The 14,165-nt window shown below is 46.9% G+C and overlaps 1 protein-coding gene across 2 annotated transcripts; it reads left to right on the forward strand.

The window, feature by feature from the left end:
* Positions 1-4,151: 4,151 nt before the first annotated feature.
* Positions 4,152-13,863, forward strand: TRAPPC3 (trafficking protein particle complex subunit 3). Of its 2 annotated transcripts, XM_074976433.1 has the most exons (6): positions 5,330-5,336; positions 7,132-7,179; positions 9,296-9,393; positions 9,675-9,774; positions 10,364-10,546; positions 11,097-13,863. In XM_074976433.1, the coding sequence occupies exons 1-6, from the start codon at positions 5,334-5,336 to the stop codon at positions 11,214-11,216; spliced, it is 552 nt and encodes a 183-aa protein (XP_074832534.1). In that variant the 5' UTR covers positions 5,330-5,333; the 3' UTR covers positions 11,217-13,863. The 2 variants fall into 2 exon arrangements, with proteins under 2 accessions (XP_074832535.1, XP_074832534.1); XM_074976434.1 differs by lacking the exons at positions 5,330-5,336; positions 7,132-7,179 and adding an exon at positions 4,152-4,294.
* The last annotated feature ends 302 nt before the right edge of the window (positions 13,864-14,165 follow it).

Raw genomic sequence — 14,165 nt, forward strand, 5'->3', positions numbered from 1 at the left:
TCCTGGTTTAATACCGGGGTGGCGGGCATAGAGCCCAGGGAAGGCACTGCCTTCCTAAGTCTTAGTGCCCAACCTTTCACCTCCTCCTGTCCCTGGTCTGACCCATCTTGCAGGCTCCCCCAGCTGGCTCCTTCCTAGTGAATCTTTCATCTAGTAATTTAAAAGTGCAAAGGCCTTCCAGTTAGCAGAACATTTATATGGTAAATAGCCTTAGAGGGGTACCCCTGTTAGTCTGTAACTTCACAAAGAGCAGATAGCCCTGTAGCACTTTAAAAACTAACACACTTAATAGACAATTAGAATCCAGGGTTTATATGGTTAAAGGGCCATTCAAGTGGTATTGAAAACAGTTAATAGGCATTTGCCAACCCATGTGTGTATTGTCAGTTTCTGAATTTGCTGAGAAAATTCTGCATTACTGTAATATGTGCTTAGAACACAGGACCTTTGTTGAAAATTTGCTTTAAAATATTTCATTAGTGTGTTGCTGAAGATTGTAAAAATCACTGATCTAAAAAATCCTTGCATAGATATTTTGATGCACAGTCTGAGCGTTCAGGTTTAGCCTTAAATACTTGGATCTTCAGACGTAGTTTTTTTTTAAATAAATCCTTCAAAAGACCACCCTCACCTAAAATACACATTTCAGTTTTAATTACTAGTGTACTTTTAAAAAGCTTGCTCCCAAAGTCTCTTGACTTTTCTGTCCATCCCTGTAAAATTTAATCTTTCTTCCTTCACCCCACTCTCCCTCTTCTGTTAAGAGAGACTTTGAACGCCACCCTGTTTCTTCCCTTTCTTTCTTCTGACTAGTTGATTAACTAGTTCTAAGAGAACCCTCCAGCAAAATCAGTACCTTAGTTAGTCATAAAGTCCCTGGTGATGCCTAAAACATATGGAAACATATATTTAAAGTTGTGAAATTTCATAAACAAGTATATTGTTATGGAGATTACACAAAGAAAATCAATGTTCCGTTTTTCTAAAAGCTATGAGCCTTGCTATGAACACACTACACTTCTCTGCCTGATTATTTACATGTCTTTGTTTCAGTGAATTAAATATGCAGCAATAGGGAATGATGACTTGATGAAGGCTCAAGAGTACATTTAAAATATAAAATCGGCTTAGGAAGATTGATTAAGAAAATGTAAAACAGAGAAGAGCTGCATCATGTATTCCAAAATATTTAATCTTGTATTCAGTAGGACAACTGAGTTGTTCTTATGCCAGAGATTTTGCACATAAATCTCTGACAAACTTCAGGGCATATCAAAAGGCCTTTGACTGACAATTTATTCCCAAGTTTAGTGCTTTTAAATAGGTACCTTCTGCACATCCAGCCTTCGCCAGCTGGCATATAGTGAAAAACATGCTCCATAGCCTTGAGAAAGAAAATGTAGAGGAGTGGGGTTTTTTCTAATATTATTTGCTTCATTTGAGTTCAGAGATTTGGTGGGATGAGGGTGAGCAGGGAGTGGGAGAGGAGAGAAGAGAAGAGGGAGACAGTGGAGAGGGAGCACCTGGGCAGAGCAGGGGCAGAGCAGGGGTGGAGGATGGGCGAAGTCACCAGCACAAGAGGTGGGCTGCAGATGCGGAGCTCCGCAAACTCCCCAAGCAGCAGCTTTCACCCACTGCTCATATTTAATACAATACCTGGTTGTTACTTTGTAATGTAATAATGACACCCCCACTGCTGCATGTATCAGCACTATATGAACCTGGCACCTTCTGCAAATGCAGTACAAGTATCTACAGCTTGAGTGAAAGGTGTAAGTATCTGCAGGCAGCAGGAGCTGCTTGCTCTCCTCCAGAGGACCAGCACTTGGAAGGAGACAGTGCACGGACATACGTGCATTGCCAGTATGTTACACTAAGAGTGTATCAGACTTTGGTAAGGAGGTGCAAGTGATTTGGCAACAGGGCTGCAATAGAGAGAGAGGTAGAAACCTGCATTTTAGACTTCCAGCACAGCTAAGAGAAAACTGATGCTGGATAAATAAGTGTTCCACAGAACATGGGACTGCTTTCTCTGATTACACAAACTGACAGCAATATTTCTGGTTGGATTTTGGTGGTGCAGAATCAGATTTCTAGGAGTGAAATTCTCAACTACGTGACACAATCTCTGCAAAGAATTTCGAGAGGTGCCCAAGTGCCCTGGCGTCAGTGGAATCTCCATTTCTCCAGGAGACAACACATAATGTGTTATCTCATAATAAATGGAAGGCCCTTAGATGCTGTCACCACTGTGCTTTAGTAACACGAGTACTATGGGTCCCGTATCTCTAAGAGCACTTACGTTCTGTTAACATGTGCAATATGGAGAACGTGGCCAACTAACGCACATGGCAGATATCACCCATCAAATACCAGTGACAGACTTTCTTGAATGTAGCTGGCTACTTAGCTTCAGGGCACCCTACAGACAATGAGTTCTGCAGGGGTATTATTTAGCTGCAGCATATGATGGAGTTAATACTACTGTACTGTCGGAACTCTGGGGCTACAAAGCAATTTCAGGAAATAGATGAATAAACCAGCCTTTTGTTTCTGATAACTTACACTCCAATTGCCAGCTCAGGTCACAAGTTCAAATGTTTGTGGTTCCCATTGTCAAAGATTCACACAGCAACTCCAACAGAGGGCTGGGCCTCCTGTACCTAGTCTCTGCTCAAGGAGAGCCAGGAGTGGAAAAATAACTGGAGTTTCAACCTGGGAATAAGGTGCATTGGGAGAGTTGGAAAGATCGTTAGACTGGTATTGTAGAAAGACTGCAAGTCGGGAATGAAATACATTGGACGAGACAGGAGATGAGCCTGCATCTTTACAGGCAGGACTGGGTTGGAGTGAATCAGTGAAGTCAGTTTCACTTCAGTCTCTTGAGCTTTACTGAGCTGACTCTCCTACCATACAAGGGCATAGTCAGCTACCAAAAGCAAAAGTTTATATTTCCTGTCAGTTTCCAAACCCACTTCCAGATAGGCCTCCTAGTTTTCAAAGCTCTCCTGGACTCGTTCATGTCCCTCAGCTCTCTGATCTTACGTTTCACAGATGTGCTCTTCCAGCTCACGCCCTGCTCTCCTCCAATTTCCAGGCGCCTCACCCCATCCCCATCCCCATCCCTCTGGCCTTGGATCCTGTTGGTCCCTCTGCTTCCACGCTCTATTGACCCAGGGGGACTCTTCCATTTGGTTTGCTGTCTCATTTGGATGGCCCAGTGTACCAAGGAATCAACGATGTTTTATATGTTGTTTTTTAAGTAACAACTGTTGCACTTCGAGGACTTCAGTCTGCGTTAATTCAGATTTAACGCCAAACAAACTACACTCTTTTGGTGAGTTGCCTCTAACCCGTTGCAAGAGTAACAGTGGAATGAGTGTTAGCGCAGGAATGTAAACATGCAGTCCAAGGTCTGCTAGTGCAGTGTGCATCCAGGGGCAGGCTACTGATACCAGTGCCAGAAAGGCTGCAGAGCTGGTTCCTGCTGTGAGTGGTTTTTGTGTCTGCATGTTCCGTTAGCAGCAAATGGCCCTGGCTGCAAGGTGACCGTTTCCCATGGAACAGTGGAGCCCCCTGCTCAGGCAGGCAGGAGCATGCTGCACCCTCCCCCGGGGCATTCCCCAGCTGGCTCGCCAAAGGCATGTAATCCCAGCCAGGAGCGGGATGACCCCATGCTCTAGGGGTCAGCAGGCCCCACTGCGCTCCCACGCCAAGGAGATGGCACTGACCCCAGCCGGCAAGACAGTGACGCCAGCTGCTGGGGCTGCCCAGAGCACCAGGCTGGTGCGACAGTGCACACTGCCCTTGCACTAGTGCCTTGGTCACCACCCCGCACCAGGAGGGCCACATGGAGGTCACGTGGCTGCCCCTCTTGCGCCTCAGGGGCCACCTAGAGGCCTGACTGCCGGTCCCGGGGCATGCTGGGAGTCGCAGTCCTTCCACCCTGAGCTCTCCCAGGGCATGCTGGGAGTCGCAGTCCGCAGGCCCTTGTCCATGGGCATGCTGGGAATTGTAGTTGAAGCAAAGGCTGCTCTCGCGGGGCATGCTGGGAACGACAGGAAGGAGAGACTGACGTGCGGCTCCCAGCCTGCCCCGAGGGCGGCGCGCGGTGCGCTGTGGGTAGGAGTTCTGCGGGCGGGGCGGCGCCGCGGGGACTCCAGCTCCCGTCACGCCCCGCGCCAGGCTCTGCCCCGGCGCTGCGGGAGGCGGGCGGCTGAGCGGGCGGAGGCGCTGGGCCGGGCCGGGCAGGATGTCGCGCCAAGCCGGCCGGGGCACCGAGAGCAAGAAAATGGTAACGGGGGCGGGCCGTTGCCGTGGGGGACCGGGGGGGGGCGCTGGGTGTGTGTGTGTGTGTGTGCGTGTGCAGGGGGGGTGCTGGGTGTGTGCGCGTGTGTGGCAGGGGGGGCGCTGGGTGTGTGCGCGTGTGTGCAGGGGGGCGCTGGGTGTGCGCGCGTGTGTGTGGAAGGGGGGGCGCTGGGTGTGTGCGTGCGCGCGGAAGGGGGGGCGCTGGGTGTGTGCGCGTGTGTGCAGGGGGGCGCTGGGTGTGTGCGCGTGTGTGCAGGGGGGGCGCTGGGTGTGTGCGCGCGTGTGTGTGGAGGGGGGGCGCTGGGTGTGTGCGTGCGCGCGGAAGGGGGGGGCGCTGGGGGTGTGCGTGCGCGCGGAAGGGGGGGCGCTGGGGGTGTGCGCGTGTGTGGAAGGGGGGGCGCTGGGGGTGTGCGCGTGTGTGGAAGGGGGGGCGCTGGGGGTGTGCGCGCGTGTGTGGAGGGGGGCGCTGGGGGTGTGCGCGTGTGTGGAAGGGGGGGCGCTGGGGGTGTGCGCGTGTGTGGAAGGGGGGGCGCTGGGGGTGTGCGCGTGTGTGTGGAGGGGGGCGCTGGGGGTGTGCGCGCGCGGAAGGGGGGGCGCTGGGGGTGTGCGCGCGCGGAAGGGGGGGCGCTGGGGGTGTGCGCGCGCGGAAGGGGGGGCGCTGGGGGTGTGCGTGCGCGCGCAAGGGGGACACGGGGTGGGGGTGGAGGGGGTGTTTGTGTGGGGGTGTGTGGAGAGGGGGCTCCAGGGGTGTGTGCCCGAAGCTTTTGGGTGAAGGGTGGGGGCCTGGTCATGCTGTGGGGTGAGCGTGGGGGCTGAGTGGACTCAGTGCCCATCACCAAGCTGCTGGCAGGCACCCGGCTTAGCCTGCTGGGTATGGGGAGTTTGCCCCGCCCAGGGACTGGCTGCCCCCTTGCGCGCACGCACCCCCCAGCCGCCCTGCGGGGATGCCTTTGTGCGGGTGAGCCCAGGGCACAGGGCTTGCTGACTGGAGCCCCTGCGTGCTGTAGACCCCTGGGTTCAAGGCCATGGTAAACTCCTGCATTGCAGAACAGTGAGTCCGCCCCAGTAGGGTAGTAGCTCATATAACTGTGTGATGCCTTAAATGTCTGCTCCCCCCGCATCCCTGCAGTGTGGTCCCAGAGTGTACCTCGTAGTGCTCTGATGCCTTTGCTATGTTGGGAACTTAGCATTGTCTGACATCAGTGTCTGTTCCATCAGCCTGATGTTAAGGTGTTGTGTTGGTCTTTATGTGTGAAATTGTCAGTGTGAAGCCATAGCTAGCCTACCTCTTAGAGCAACACCCAGACCAGAAGGAGCTGAAGAACGCTAAGTGTAATACTGCTGGAAAAAAATCTTAGCTTCCTTAGATGAAGAGCAGGAAGGCTGTCTTGGCTTATAGACCTATACCTTTGAACTAACTGCGTAGTACATACCATATGTTGTCTTTCAAACTTGCATGCTTATGCTGCTTTTGTGTCTTGTCTGTCTGTAATATTCTATGTTCTCACTCCACAGGAGTGTAAGAGTATGGATCTGAGGAGCAAAGGTTAAATTTCAACACTAAAATAAATAGGGCCAAACTCATCCTGCCTTGTAATACGTCCTTTAAGTTACAAGTGAATGTGGCTTGTTGCCTTAAATAGAATTTCATTCATTAATTTTATTTTATCCCTCTTTGAACTTTTCTGCACTGGAACTAATATCTATTGCAGCCTCTGGGGTTCAGCAGTAGGTGCAGGTGGTGAATTTGGTTTCTGTGTACTCAGTAGTAATTGGACTCCATCCACGTGAGACCCCCCCCCCTCCATTGTCAGCCATTGACTCCGCTTTCCTTGTGTGGACAAGGCATTTGTGTTTGAGGCACTGAATTTACTTAATTGCCATTCAGGCACTTTTTGTTACCACAGTAGTATTACAGTACTGAAGATTTGTACTGAACATCAAGTAAACTTAGATTAATAGTTTGCTGTACTTACATATATAAATGAGAATGAAATACAGAACAGTACCTTCTGTAAAACTTCTAGGCAATTTGATTATATCAAATCATTTAAACACCAGTAATTCATTTACAAGTCAGAACTCTGGGGCGTTATTTTTAAATTCTAGAGGTGCATAGATTGTAAAATTTGAACAATACTAACTGTCATGCTTTTGCTTCCTCCTTTCAGTTGTGGTTCCTTTTATATATTTCTTTCAGATTGATAGCAGTAGATGAAAGCTTAATTTTAATACCTTGGACTGGAAACCCCTGGATTTTTTCCCTTTTATTCACCCACTGCTCTGTCCAGCTGCCAGGCCCTTGACCTCTCTAAAATGACTTGATTCCTTAATTTAACTTTCCCATTTAACTTCCAAATTCTTTCCCAGGTTCCTGACCATACCAGTTGAATTAAAAGAACCTTTCTGTCTTGTCATTTTTAAATTATGTAAATTAAGAGCATCTTCATATTTGACTTTTAATAAAGAATTTAGCAATGTAAATGCCAAACAAGAATAACTGCAGACTCTCTAGAGCTATAATTCTAGTGGCTTTCCTGATGGGTTTGCTGATTTTCTTTTAACCAAACAGGACGCCCTAGATGTGTGCTCTCTCCACTAGTTGACCATGGTAATTAGCAATATACCTTAATGACAGGGTAGATTATCCTAGCTTCTAACAAATCCAAGTTTTACTCATTGAATGTTGCAGTTTGGGAGTGATTTTCTTCCTCTGTTTCAGACTTGGCTGTGTGTGAGCTTGTTCAGAATGTAATGTGGTCACTTAACTCTGATATTCTCTTTTCCCTTCCTTTCTGCCTGCCTGCTGCTTTCATTCTGTAGTATTGGTATTTGCCATTCATTTCACCTTCTGCGTCTATGCATCTCATGGTAGGTGATAGGCTTCTTAATCTGAAACTAGAATTTCCATAATATTTCTAAGACCTGCAAAAATGCAACCAAAAGTGTTAAATATTAAAAATATGTTTTCTCGAGTAATTACTTTTATTTCAGATAGTGTGGAAAAACTAACTTTGGTGCACATCCTTTGCTTTTATTTTTCAGCCATTTAGGAGAGAATTAATTTGTAACTGCTGTTCTGATTAATGGTTACTAAGAGCTTGTCTATACTACAGAGAAAATTGACCCTTCCTGGGTTGATCATCTGGAGTTCGATTTCGCACACCTGGTAAAGATGCACAAAATCAAACTATCTGGGGTCAGCAGTTGACCCCTGTACTCCTTGTTTCCCTTGTCATTAAGATATATTGCTATCGCAAGGAGTAAGGGAGGTCAAGGGGAGAGTTTCCCCTGTCAGCCTCCCTTTGTGTGGATGGACAGGTAAGTCAGTTGCAGATAGGTCGATTGTAGATATGCGATTGCTGCCTAGTATAGATCAAACCTGAAAACACCAATCCTGTCTTTATCATTTCAGATTCAGGAAATATAGTGGTAGCCGATACGAGAGCGTGTCTGTTCTCTTACCCACCTTTTGTATCAATCTGGCACTTACGCAAGACAAAAAGTCTTGATTAGAGTTTTGGGGTTCAAAGACCACATGCAAAGTCTACCAATGTACTTTAGTCCTGACCTGCTGTCCAGTCCTGGTGTTTGTGCACAGATACAAACGTTCACGTTAAATTATGTGCCATGAACAAATCATCTTTGGTGCCCGATAACTGTGATATTGGTGCCAAAAAGAAGAAGAAAAAGAGTTTAGACTGGGGTATGTTTTATGGCCTAATGAAAGGAGCTGCATATGTGGAATCTGAGAAATATAGTGCAAACATGACACAGGTTCCATGTGGATTACAGAGAATGAGGCCTTCTAGGTCACTGGTCCAAATTTACCTCTGATGGCTAGTTGTTGTAAATTGCAATTAGGGATGTAAATGTTGGTCAAAAGAGTTAACTGGTTAAACTCTTAACGTGATATCATTTAACCAGTTAGCCGTTGGTGGTGTGGCACAGGGCAGCTTGTGCAGGGGTCTCACCAGGACTGCGGCTCACTTGGGTCTGCTCGGCAGGCTTGGCACAAACTGTTATCAGCCACTTTGCCTGCTGGGGCTGCTTTAGTTGGCCGAAGTCCTGCCCGCTTCACTGTGGCTGGGACCCCATCTCCCCACTGAGGCTGCTCCAGCACAGCCGGGGGCCTGCTGGGGCACTCTGGCATGGGTGTGACAGCTGCTTCAGCATGGCCAGGTCTGGGATCCCACCTCCCTGCAGGGGCTGATCTGGTGCAGCTGGATTACCCCCTGCCCTCTTGGACTGGATGCAACCAGGCTCCTGCCTACCTGCTCTGGCAGGGCAGGGATCTTGCCTACCAGCTGGGGCTGCTTGCACAGCTGGGGTTCCATCTGCCTCCAGAGCCCCGTCTGCCTGCCATGACAAACAATCAGGACTGCTATGACTTGGTGCAGCTAACAGTCCGGTTAACCCATTAACCTTTGACATCCCTAATGGAATGCTAGGGTTTGGTGACCTGTATGAAGTAATTTGAAAGATGCTTTGCAGTTCATAAGGGGATGTGCTGCTTATAGTGTAGACACACTAAATGGCAATCCACCAAAGAGGCCAAGGATTAAATTGCAGTGGAGGCAGAACAGTGCTACAAATGGCTCCTTCAGGTCAGTGCTGAGATGCATTAGTGGGGAGCGCAGTATGTGTTGAGTGGAGGGGCTGGGAATGTACTTTGCCTCTCCCTGTGTTTTTAATAGACTGCAGATAGAGGATTCCTGTCTCTGGGGCTGCCAGCTAATCACCTTTTGAGCAGCATCTTAAACATTTTACAATACACTGAAGTTTACTGTGCTTCCAGTGAGTCTAAAGTGTCCTTAAAATATGCAGTCTGGGACTTCTGCAGAGTTTGTTCAGTAACTGATTCCTTTAAGACAGAAGCTTTCTGGCCCCCTCTCCGGGCCAACCAAAGAAACGTTGGGTACAAAATCCAAAAGCACCTAGGGATTTTCCGCCCTGCTCATGGTAAATTCCTTTTGAATCTGTTTAGAGCTCGGAGCTTTTCACTCTGACCTATGGAGCTTTGGTCACTCAGCTGTGTAAAGATTATGAGAACGATGAAGATGTCAACAAACAGCTTGACAAAATGTAAGTGAATGTGTTGGGCTTTGAGGCCTTTGGGAACTGAAGTTTGTATTAAATAGAACAGTGTAAATGTCTTATTTTCTGCACCTAGCCTAAAGGGCAGAGTGAACGCTATTCATTTGTGGGTTTTCATCATTGAAAGCAGAATATTTTCCTCTTTTTGGGAATCTCCTCACATACTTAATTTCAGAGAACAGCTTTCTAGCACAGGTTTAGAACATCTTGCTGAAGCTGAGATGTGCTGTTATGATTCTACACTTGGCTCGTGTTTGGTGCTTTGACAGGGGCTATAATATAGGAGTTCGGCTAATAGAAGATTTTCTGGCCCGGTCCAATGTAGGAAGATGCCATGATTTCCGGGAAACTGCAGATGTAATTGCAAAGGTAATTATCCAAATACAGCCTTGTGGGTCTTTATTAATGCTGGTTGTGTCACCCTGTCCCTGCACCATATATGGGTTGTTCATGTATTGTTAAAATGATCCATGCAGTCTTCACCAGGGACACAATTTTTGATATTAAGTGAGATAAGGAGTGGTGCACAAATTGTATTCAGAAAATGTGTCATCTTGGTAGGTGAGCTTAACTAGAGGGACTGAATGCATTAGAGTTTCCTGAATATTGGGAGAAAATACCCCAGGACATGGAAACTTCTCTGAACCAGGCAAAATCTGATTCAGATAGTATTCTTGGATTTTTCCCTTTGGGGTAGGAAGAGAGCTTCCTTCAGTTTCCCCACCTGTGAGAAGGGGATATAATTATCCTACTCACAAGGCTGGTATGAGGTTTTGAGTTGGACTTTTCAAAGCACCTAAGGTAGGTGCCTGACTTCTGCCAACTCTCAGTGGGAGCCAGGGACCAGATTTCCTTAGTAAATGTTTCCAAGGCTTTTTAAGATTTTTTTTAATGCACAACATTCATGGGGAAGTATTGCTATGTGTGTCACTTGTCTCTGCTCCGTGTTACTCAATAGGTAGCATTTAAAATGTATCTGGGTATTACCCCGAGCATCACCAATTGGAGCCCCGCTGGTGATGAGTTCTCCCTCATCTTGGAAAATAACCCTCTGGTGGACTTTGTGGAGCTGCCTGATAACCACTCTTCTCTTATTTACTCCAACCTCTTGTGTGGGGTGCTGCGAGGAGCCTTGGAAATGGTGAGGCTTCACTTCACTTCTCTCCCAGGATGGGTGAGGGAGCTGTGGAGGTCTTGGCTGGAAATGAAAACATGGAGCCTTCTGCAGACATTTCGCCACCTCCACCCCCCAAAGTCTTCATTTTCCTCTTTCTGTGAATCTGTGTCAAAAGCAAAGTACAGCTGGAGAACATGGTTGGTAAACTTCTGGCTGAGTTCGTAACTGTTTTCTCCTTGAAGCTGTCATTAATGGGGGAGTACATAAATACAGGGAGATTAGGGTTAGCTGGAGTGTGTTTTCTAGAAGCAGTGCAGAGTTTTCAAGCGAATCCCAACCATTGCTTTTGTTGGAAGGTTTGTCTAGGGATGATGAGCACACCTCACCCCGATATATTATCTGGCCTCTTATGGCACGGTGGGGGAAAAGACTGACCTTTGATCAGTGCCTTTTCTAGGACCTTCTATGATATGTCCTGGGTGCATTATCTTAAGGAGTGAGCAGTTAACAGGGAAGCTGTTAGTTTAACTTCATAGAAACTTTACATTTGGTTTTCCTTCTCCTCCACCCCCAGGTTCAGATGGCCGTGGATGTGAAATTTGTCCAGGATACGTTGAAAGGAGATGGTGTCACAGAAATACGGATGAAATTTGTCAGACGGATTGAAGACAATCTTCCAGCTGGAGAGGAGTGAGTCTCAGTGCTGTCTTCCACAGGGACTGGAGGGACCAGCCTGTAGCTCTTGTCATGGATTCATAGGGAGTTAGTGCACCTGTTAAATTCCAGCTCCTAGAGACTCACTGACTGTTTAAGTTGTTACATGTCCATTTTCCATATCACAAAACTCTCTGAGTTATTCTTTGGATTCCACAGGTTCGTTCTAAAGATTTTCATAGAGTGGATAACTTTTTCATACAGCCCACAGAGACTCTTTCTATAATCAGTTTTTAGTTGGCTGTTTGGAGGAGTGCAAAGTTTGCTCCTTAACTTCTAAATGATCTCCAGGTGGTTCAATAGGGGACTGAGTTTCTTAGCCAGAATTGGAGACCAAGTGCAAAGAACCCACCACAAGAGCTGTTTCCTTCTTGAGACCCATGCGTTGCTCCCACTGGGGCTCTGTGGGCTATGCTACGCTTGCAGGTGGAGGTGGGGGGAAGCATGTGACTGACTGGCTAACACATGCACGTAGCAGCAAAGAATGAAGCGTACAAAGTGATAGGAATGGGAGTGCCCAATAAAGCGTATAGTAGGTCTCACTCTTTCCAGCCATCCCTCCTCTTTACTGAAGACACAGTGTCTTTTGTTAGAACTCTGCAGTAGGCTCATTGAGTGGAAAAAGTGATGGAAGGGCACTTCACACAAGCCCTTTTTATCCAAAATAAAGCCTGAGGGCTTTTCAGTGTAAATGATCTGCTTCCATTTGGGGTAGTGGTGCTGGTTGGGTGAGAGGGATTTGGTGGCAAAGTAAACTTCGGATTTGGCAGGGGCTGTATATAAGGGCAGCAGCGTCAGGCTCTCAGTTCGTTTAGCAGAACGGAATTTCAGTTGCGTTATTAGAACTGTGAGGCATTCACTTTTGCATTAGTCCTAATAACATTTCCAGTCTCTGCTGCAAAAATAGCCCTGGTTAACGTGCTTATGAGTATTTGGTACTGAAGCGTTTGTTATTAAATACTGTTCTCCAAAATATACACTGAGATGTTGCACTGATCTCATTTTCTTACTCAAAAGCAAATGACTTGTAACTAATTCTGAGTTTAACAGTTAAATACACATAATTCAAACTGCATTATGTTAAGGACTAACCAGGGAAGGCTGCCTCAAAGTGTAGTATTCTAACAGAAGGCTGGGCACTTCCTTCAGAGGAGAATAGTATAAAGATGAAGCACATAGCCAGCATCAGGAGATTCAGATTACCTAGCTGCTCCTTTCGGAGGCAAGAATTTTCAGGTTTTTCTCCCACAGTAATGCTGCGAAAGGCAGATGCAATCGAACAGTGTCTTCTGGGTGTATTGTGTTGGGTGGTCTGACTCTGTTATGGAATAAAGTTCATAGGGGGACCAGTAAATTACATTATAATGTCCTGAATATTTTTAGTGGAAGAAATTTGTGGCCAAAATGCATTCTACATTTCATAGCGTGTATAGCATAGGTTTTATTTCTACTGTCTTACCATATTTAGCTCACTATCTAGACATCAGAGCTAAATATTACAAAGTATTAAATGCATTTCAGCCAACATAATTCCATTTTCCTGTTATGACGTATAAATACCGCATAGTGTGAGATGGGACTTCAGTACTTCTGGTAGATAAATCAAGAGGTTGGAAAATTCACCTCTCGTCACTGTAGAAATGAAAAACTCATTTGAACGTTGCAAAGTGTTTGAAGGATGGAAAGCATTTGGGTGCAAAGTTGTAAGAGAAATTGTAGCAGCATTTTAAAAAATAACACGCCCCCCCACCCCCCCCCCCCCCCCCCCGGGACGTGAGTTGTGACTCCCTTAGCAGTGAAGTCATGGGCTTGACTGTGCAGACCGAAGTCCTTTTCTAGGTGTAGTTGGTGGCTGCGTCCAAGTTGCACGAACACGCGCGCGCACGTTACTGTTACTGCATTGAAAGATGGTATGTGTGAAGCTTGAGCTGCTGTTGCTCTGCTTTGTATGTCTGGGAACAGATGCTGCAGATCTGTCACCCTGTACTAGCCCTGAAATGCCCTCTAGTCCACTTCTCTGAAGTCCGTCACAGGCACTTCTGTGACCCTGAATGGCTCCCCCAGCCGAGTCAGTTTACCTAGGAGTGCAGAGCAATTCCAGTTTTGAGCTGATCTTGCCTCTAAAACTTGATTCTGGAGGGGGAAGGTAGGTATGGTTACAAACAGAACTACAGTCACCAAAAGTTCACTTCATGCAGTCAGTGAGTGGGTTGCAGAGGGGTTTGAAATGGAACTGTCTAGATTGGGAATACTCTTTATTATGTAATAGACCCATCTACTGTTTATTTCTGTACCTCCGTGGAATGCCAGCTGCTGTTTTGAACATTGGTCTGTCTGGATTGTCATCTGTTCTGGAATTCCTGCCTCACCCAAATGAATACCAATAGCAATGGGAGTCGAATGCGCAGAACAGTCATTTGCTCTTCTCCCTGAAGGCGGCAGTAAGGGTCTATATTTAGAGAGTTGCACTGACAGAGCTGACAGCTAATGTGAATTGGATGTAAAACTGCAATGTGGTGGTGTTTCAAAAATGTGTAAGGATCGGTCATTTGTTTCTCTTTTTGGTCCTTGTAAGCCATTTTAGGCTGCATTTTAAAAGGCATTACATTAAAAATATCCCAATGAGAACTTTTCAGAGGTCTCCTGATTCTCTCAGTAAAGTCTGGGCAGGGGCTGAGATCAGTGTGGATGTGGCATCCTTTTTTTGGAATGACATGGTGCAGGGAGTGCCATAGCAGGCATGTGTTTGGCCATGTATGGGGTGGGAAAGAATTTGAACACTGGAAACAAAGAGCAATGGTTGGTTATCTCAAAAGAAACATGCATTATGATTATGCTCAGAAGGATGGTAGCTTGGAGAAGCTTTTGTGTGTGGATCCCAGAATCCCGGCTGGGTCGCATTTGGAAGCTGGTATAACCCCTTTCTTTG

The sequence above is a fragment of the Carettochelys insculpta genome, chromosome 24, assembly GCF_033958435.1.
Source record: "Carettochelys insculpta isolate YL-2023 chromosome 24, ASM3395843v1, whole genome shotgun sequence".
NCBI classification, from domain to species: Eukaryota; Metazoa; Chordata; order Testudines; family Carettochelyidae; genus Carettochelys; species Carettochelys insculpta.

What these genes read in the sequence shown, in the direction of transcription:
- TRAPPC3 (XM_074976433.1), top strand. An exon ending in AACAAACAGCTTGACAAAAT is followed by an intron (nt 9,394 to 9,674) that starts GTAAGTGAATGT and finishes GTGCTTTGACAG; the next exon opens with GGGCTATAATATAGGAGTTC. An exon ending in CTGCAGATGTAATTGCAAAG is followed by an intron (nt 9,775 to 10,363) that starts GTAATTATCCAA and finishes GTTACTCAATAG; the next exon opens with GTAGCATTTAAAATGTATCT.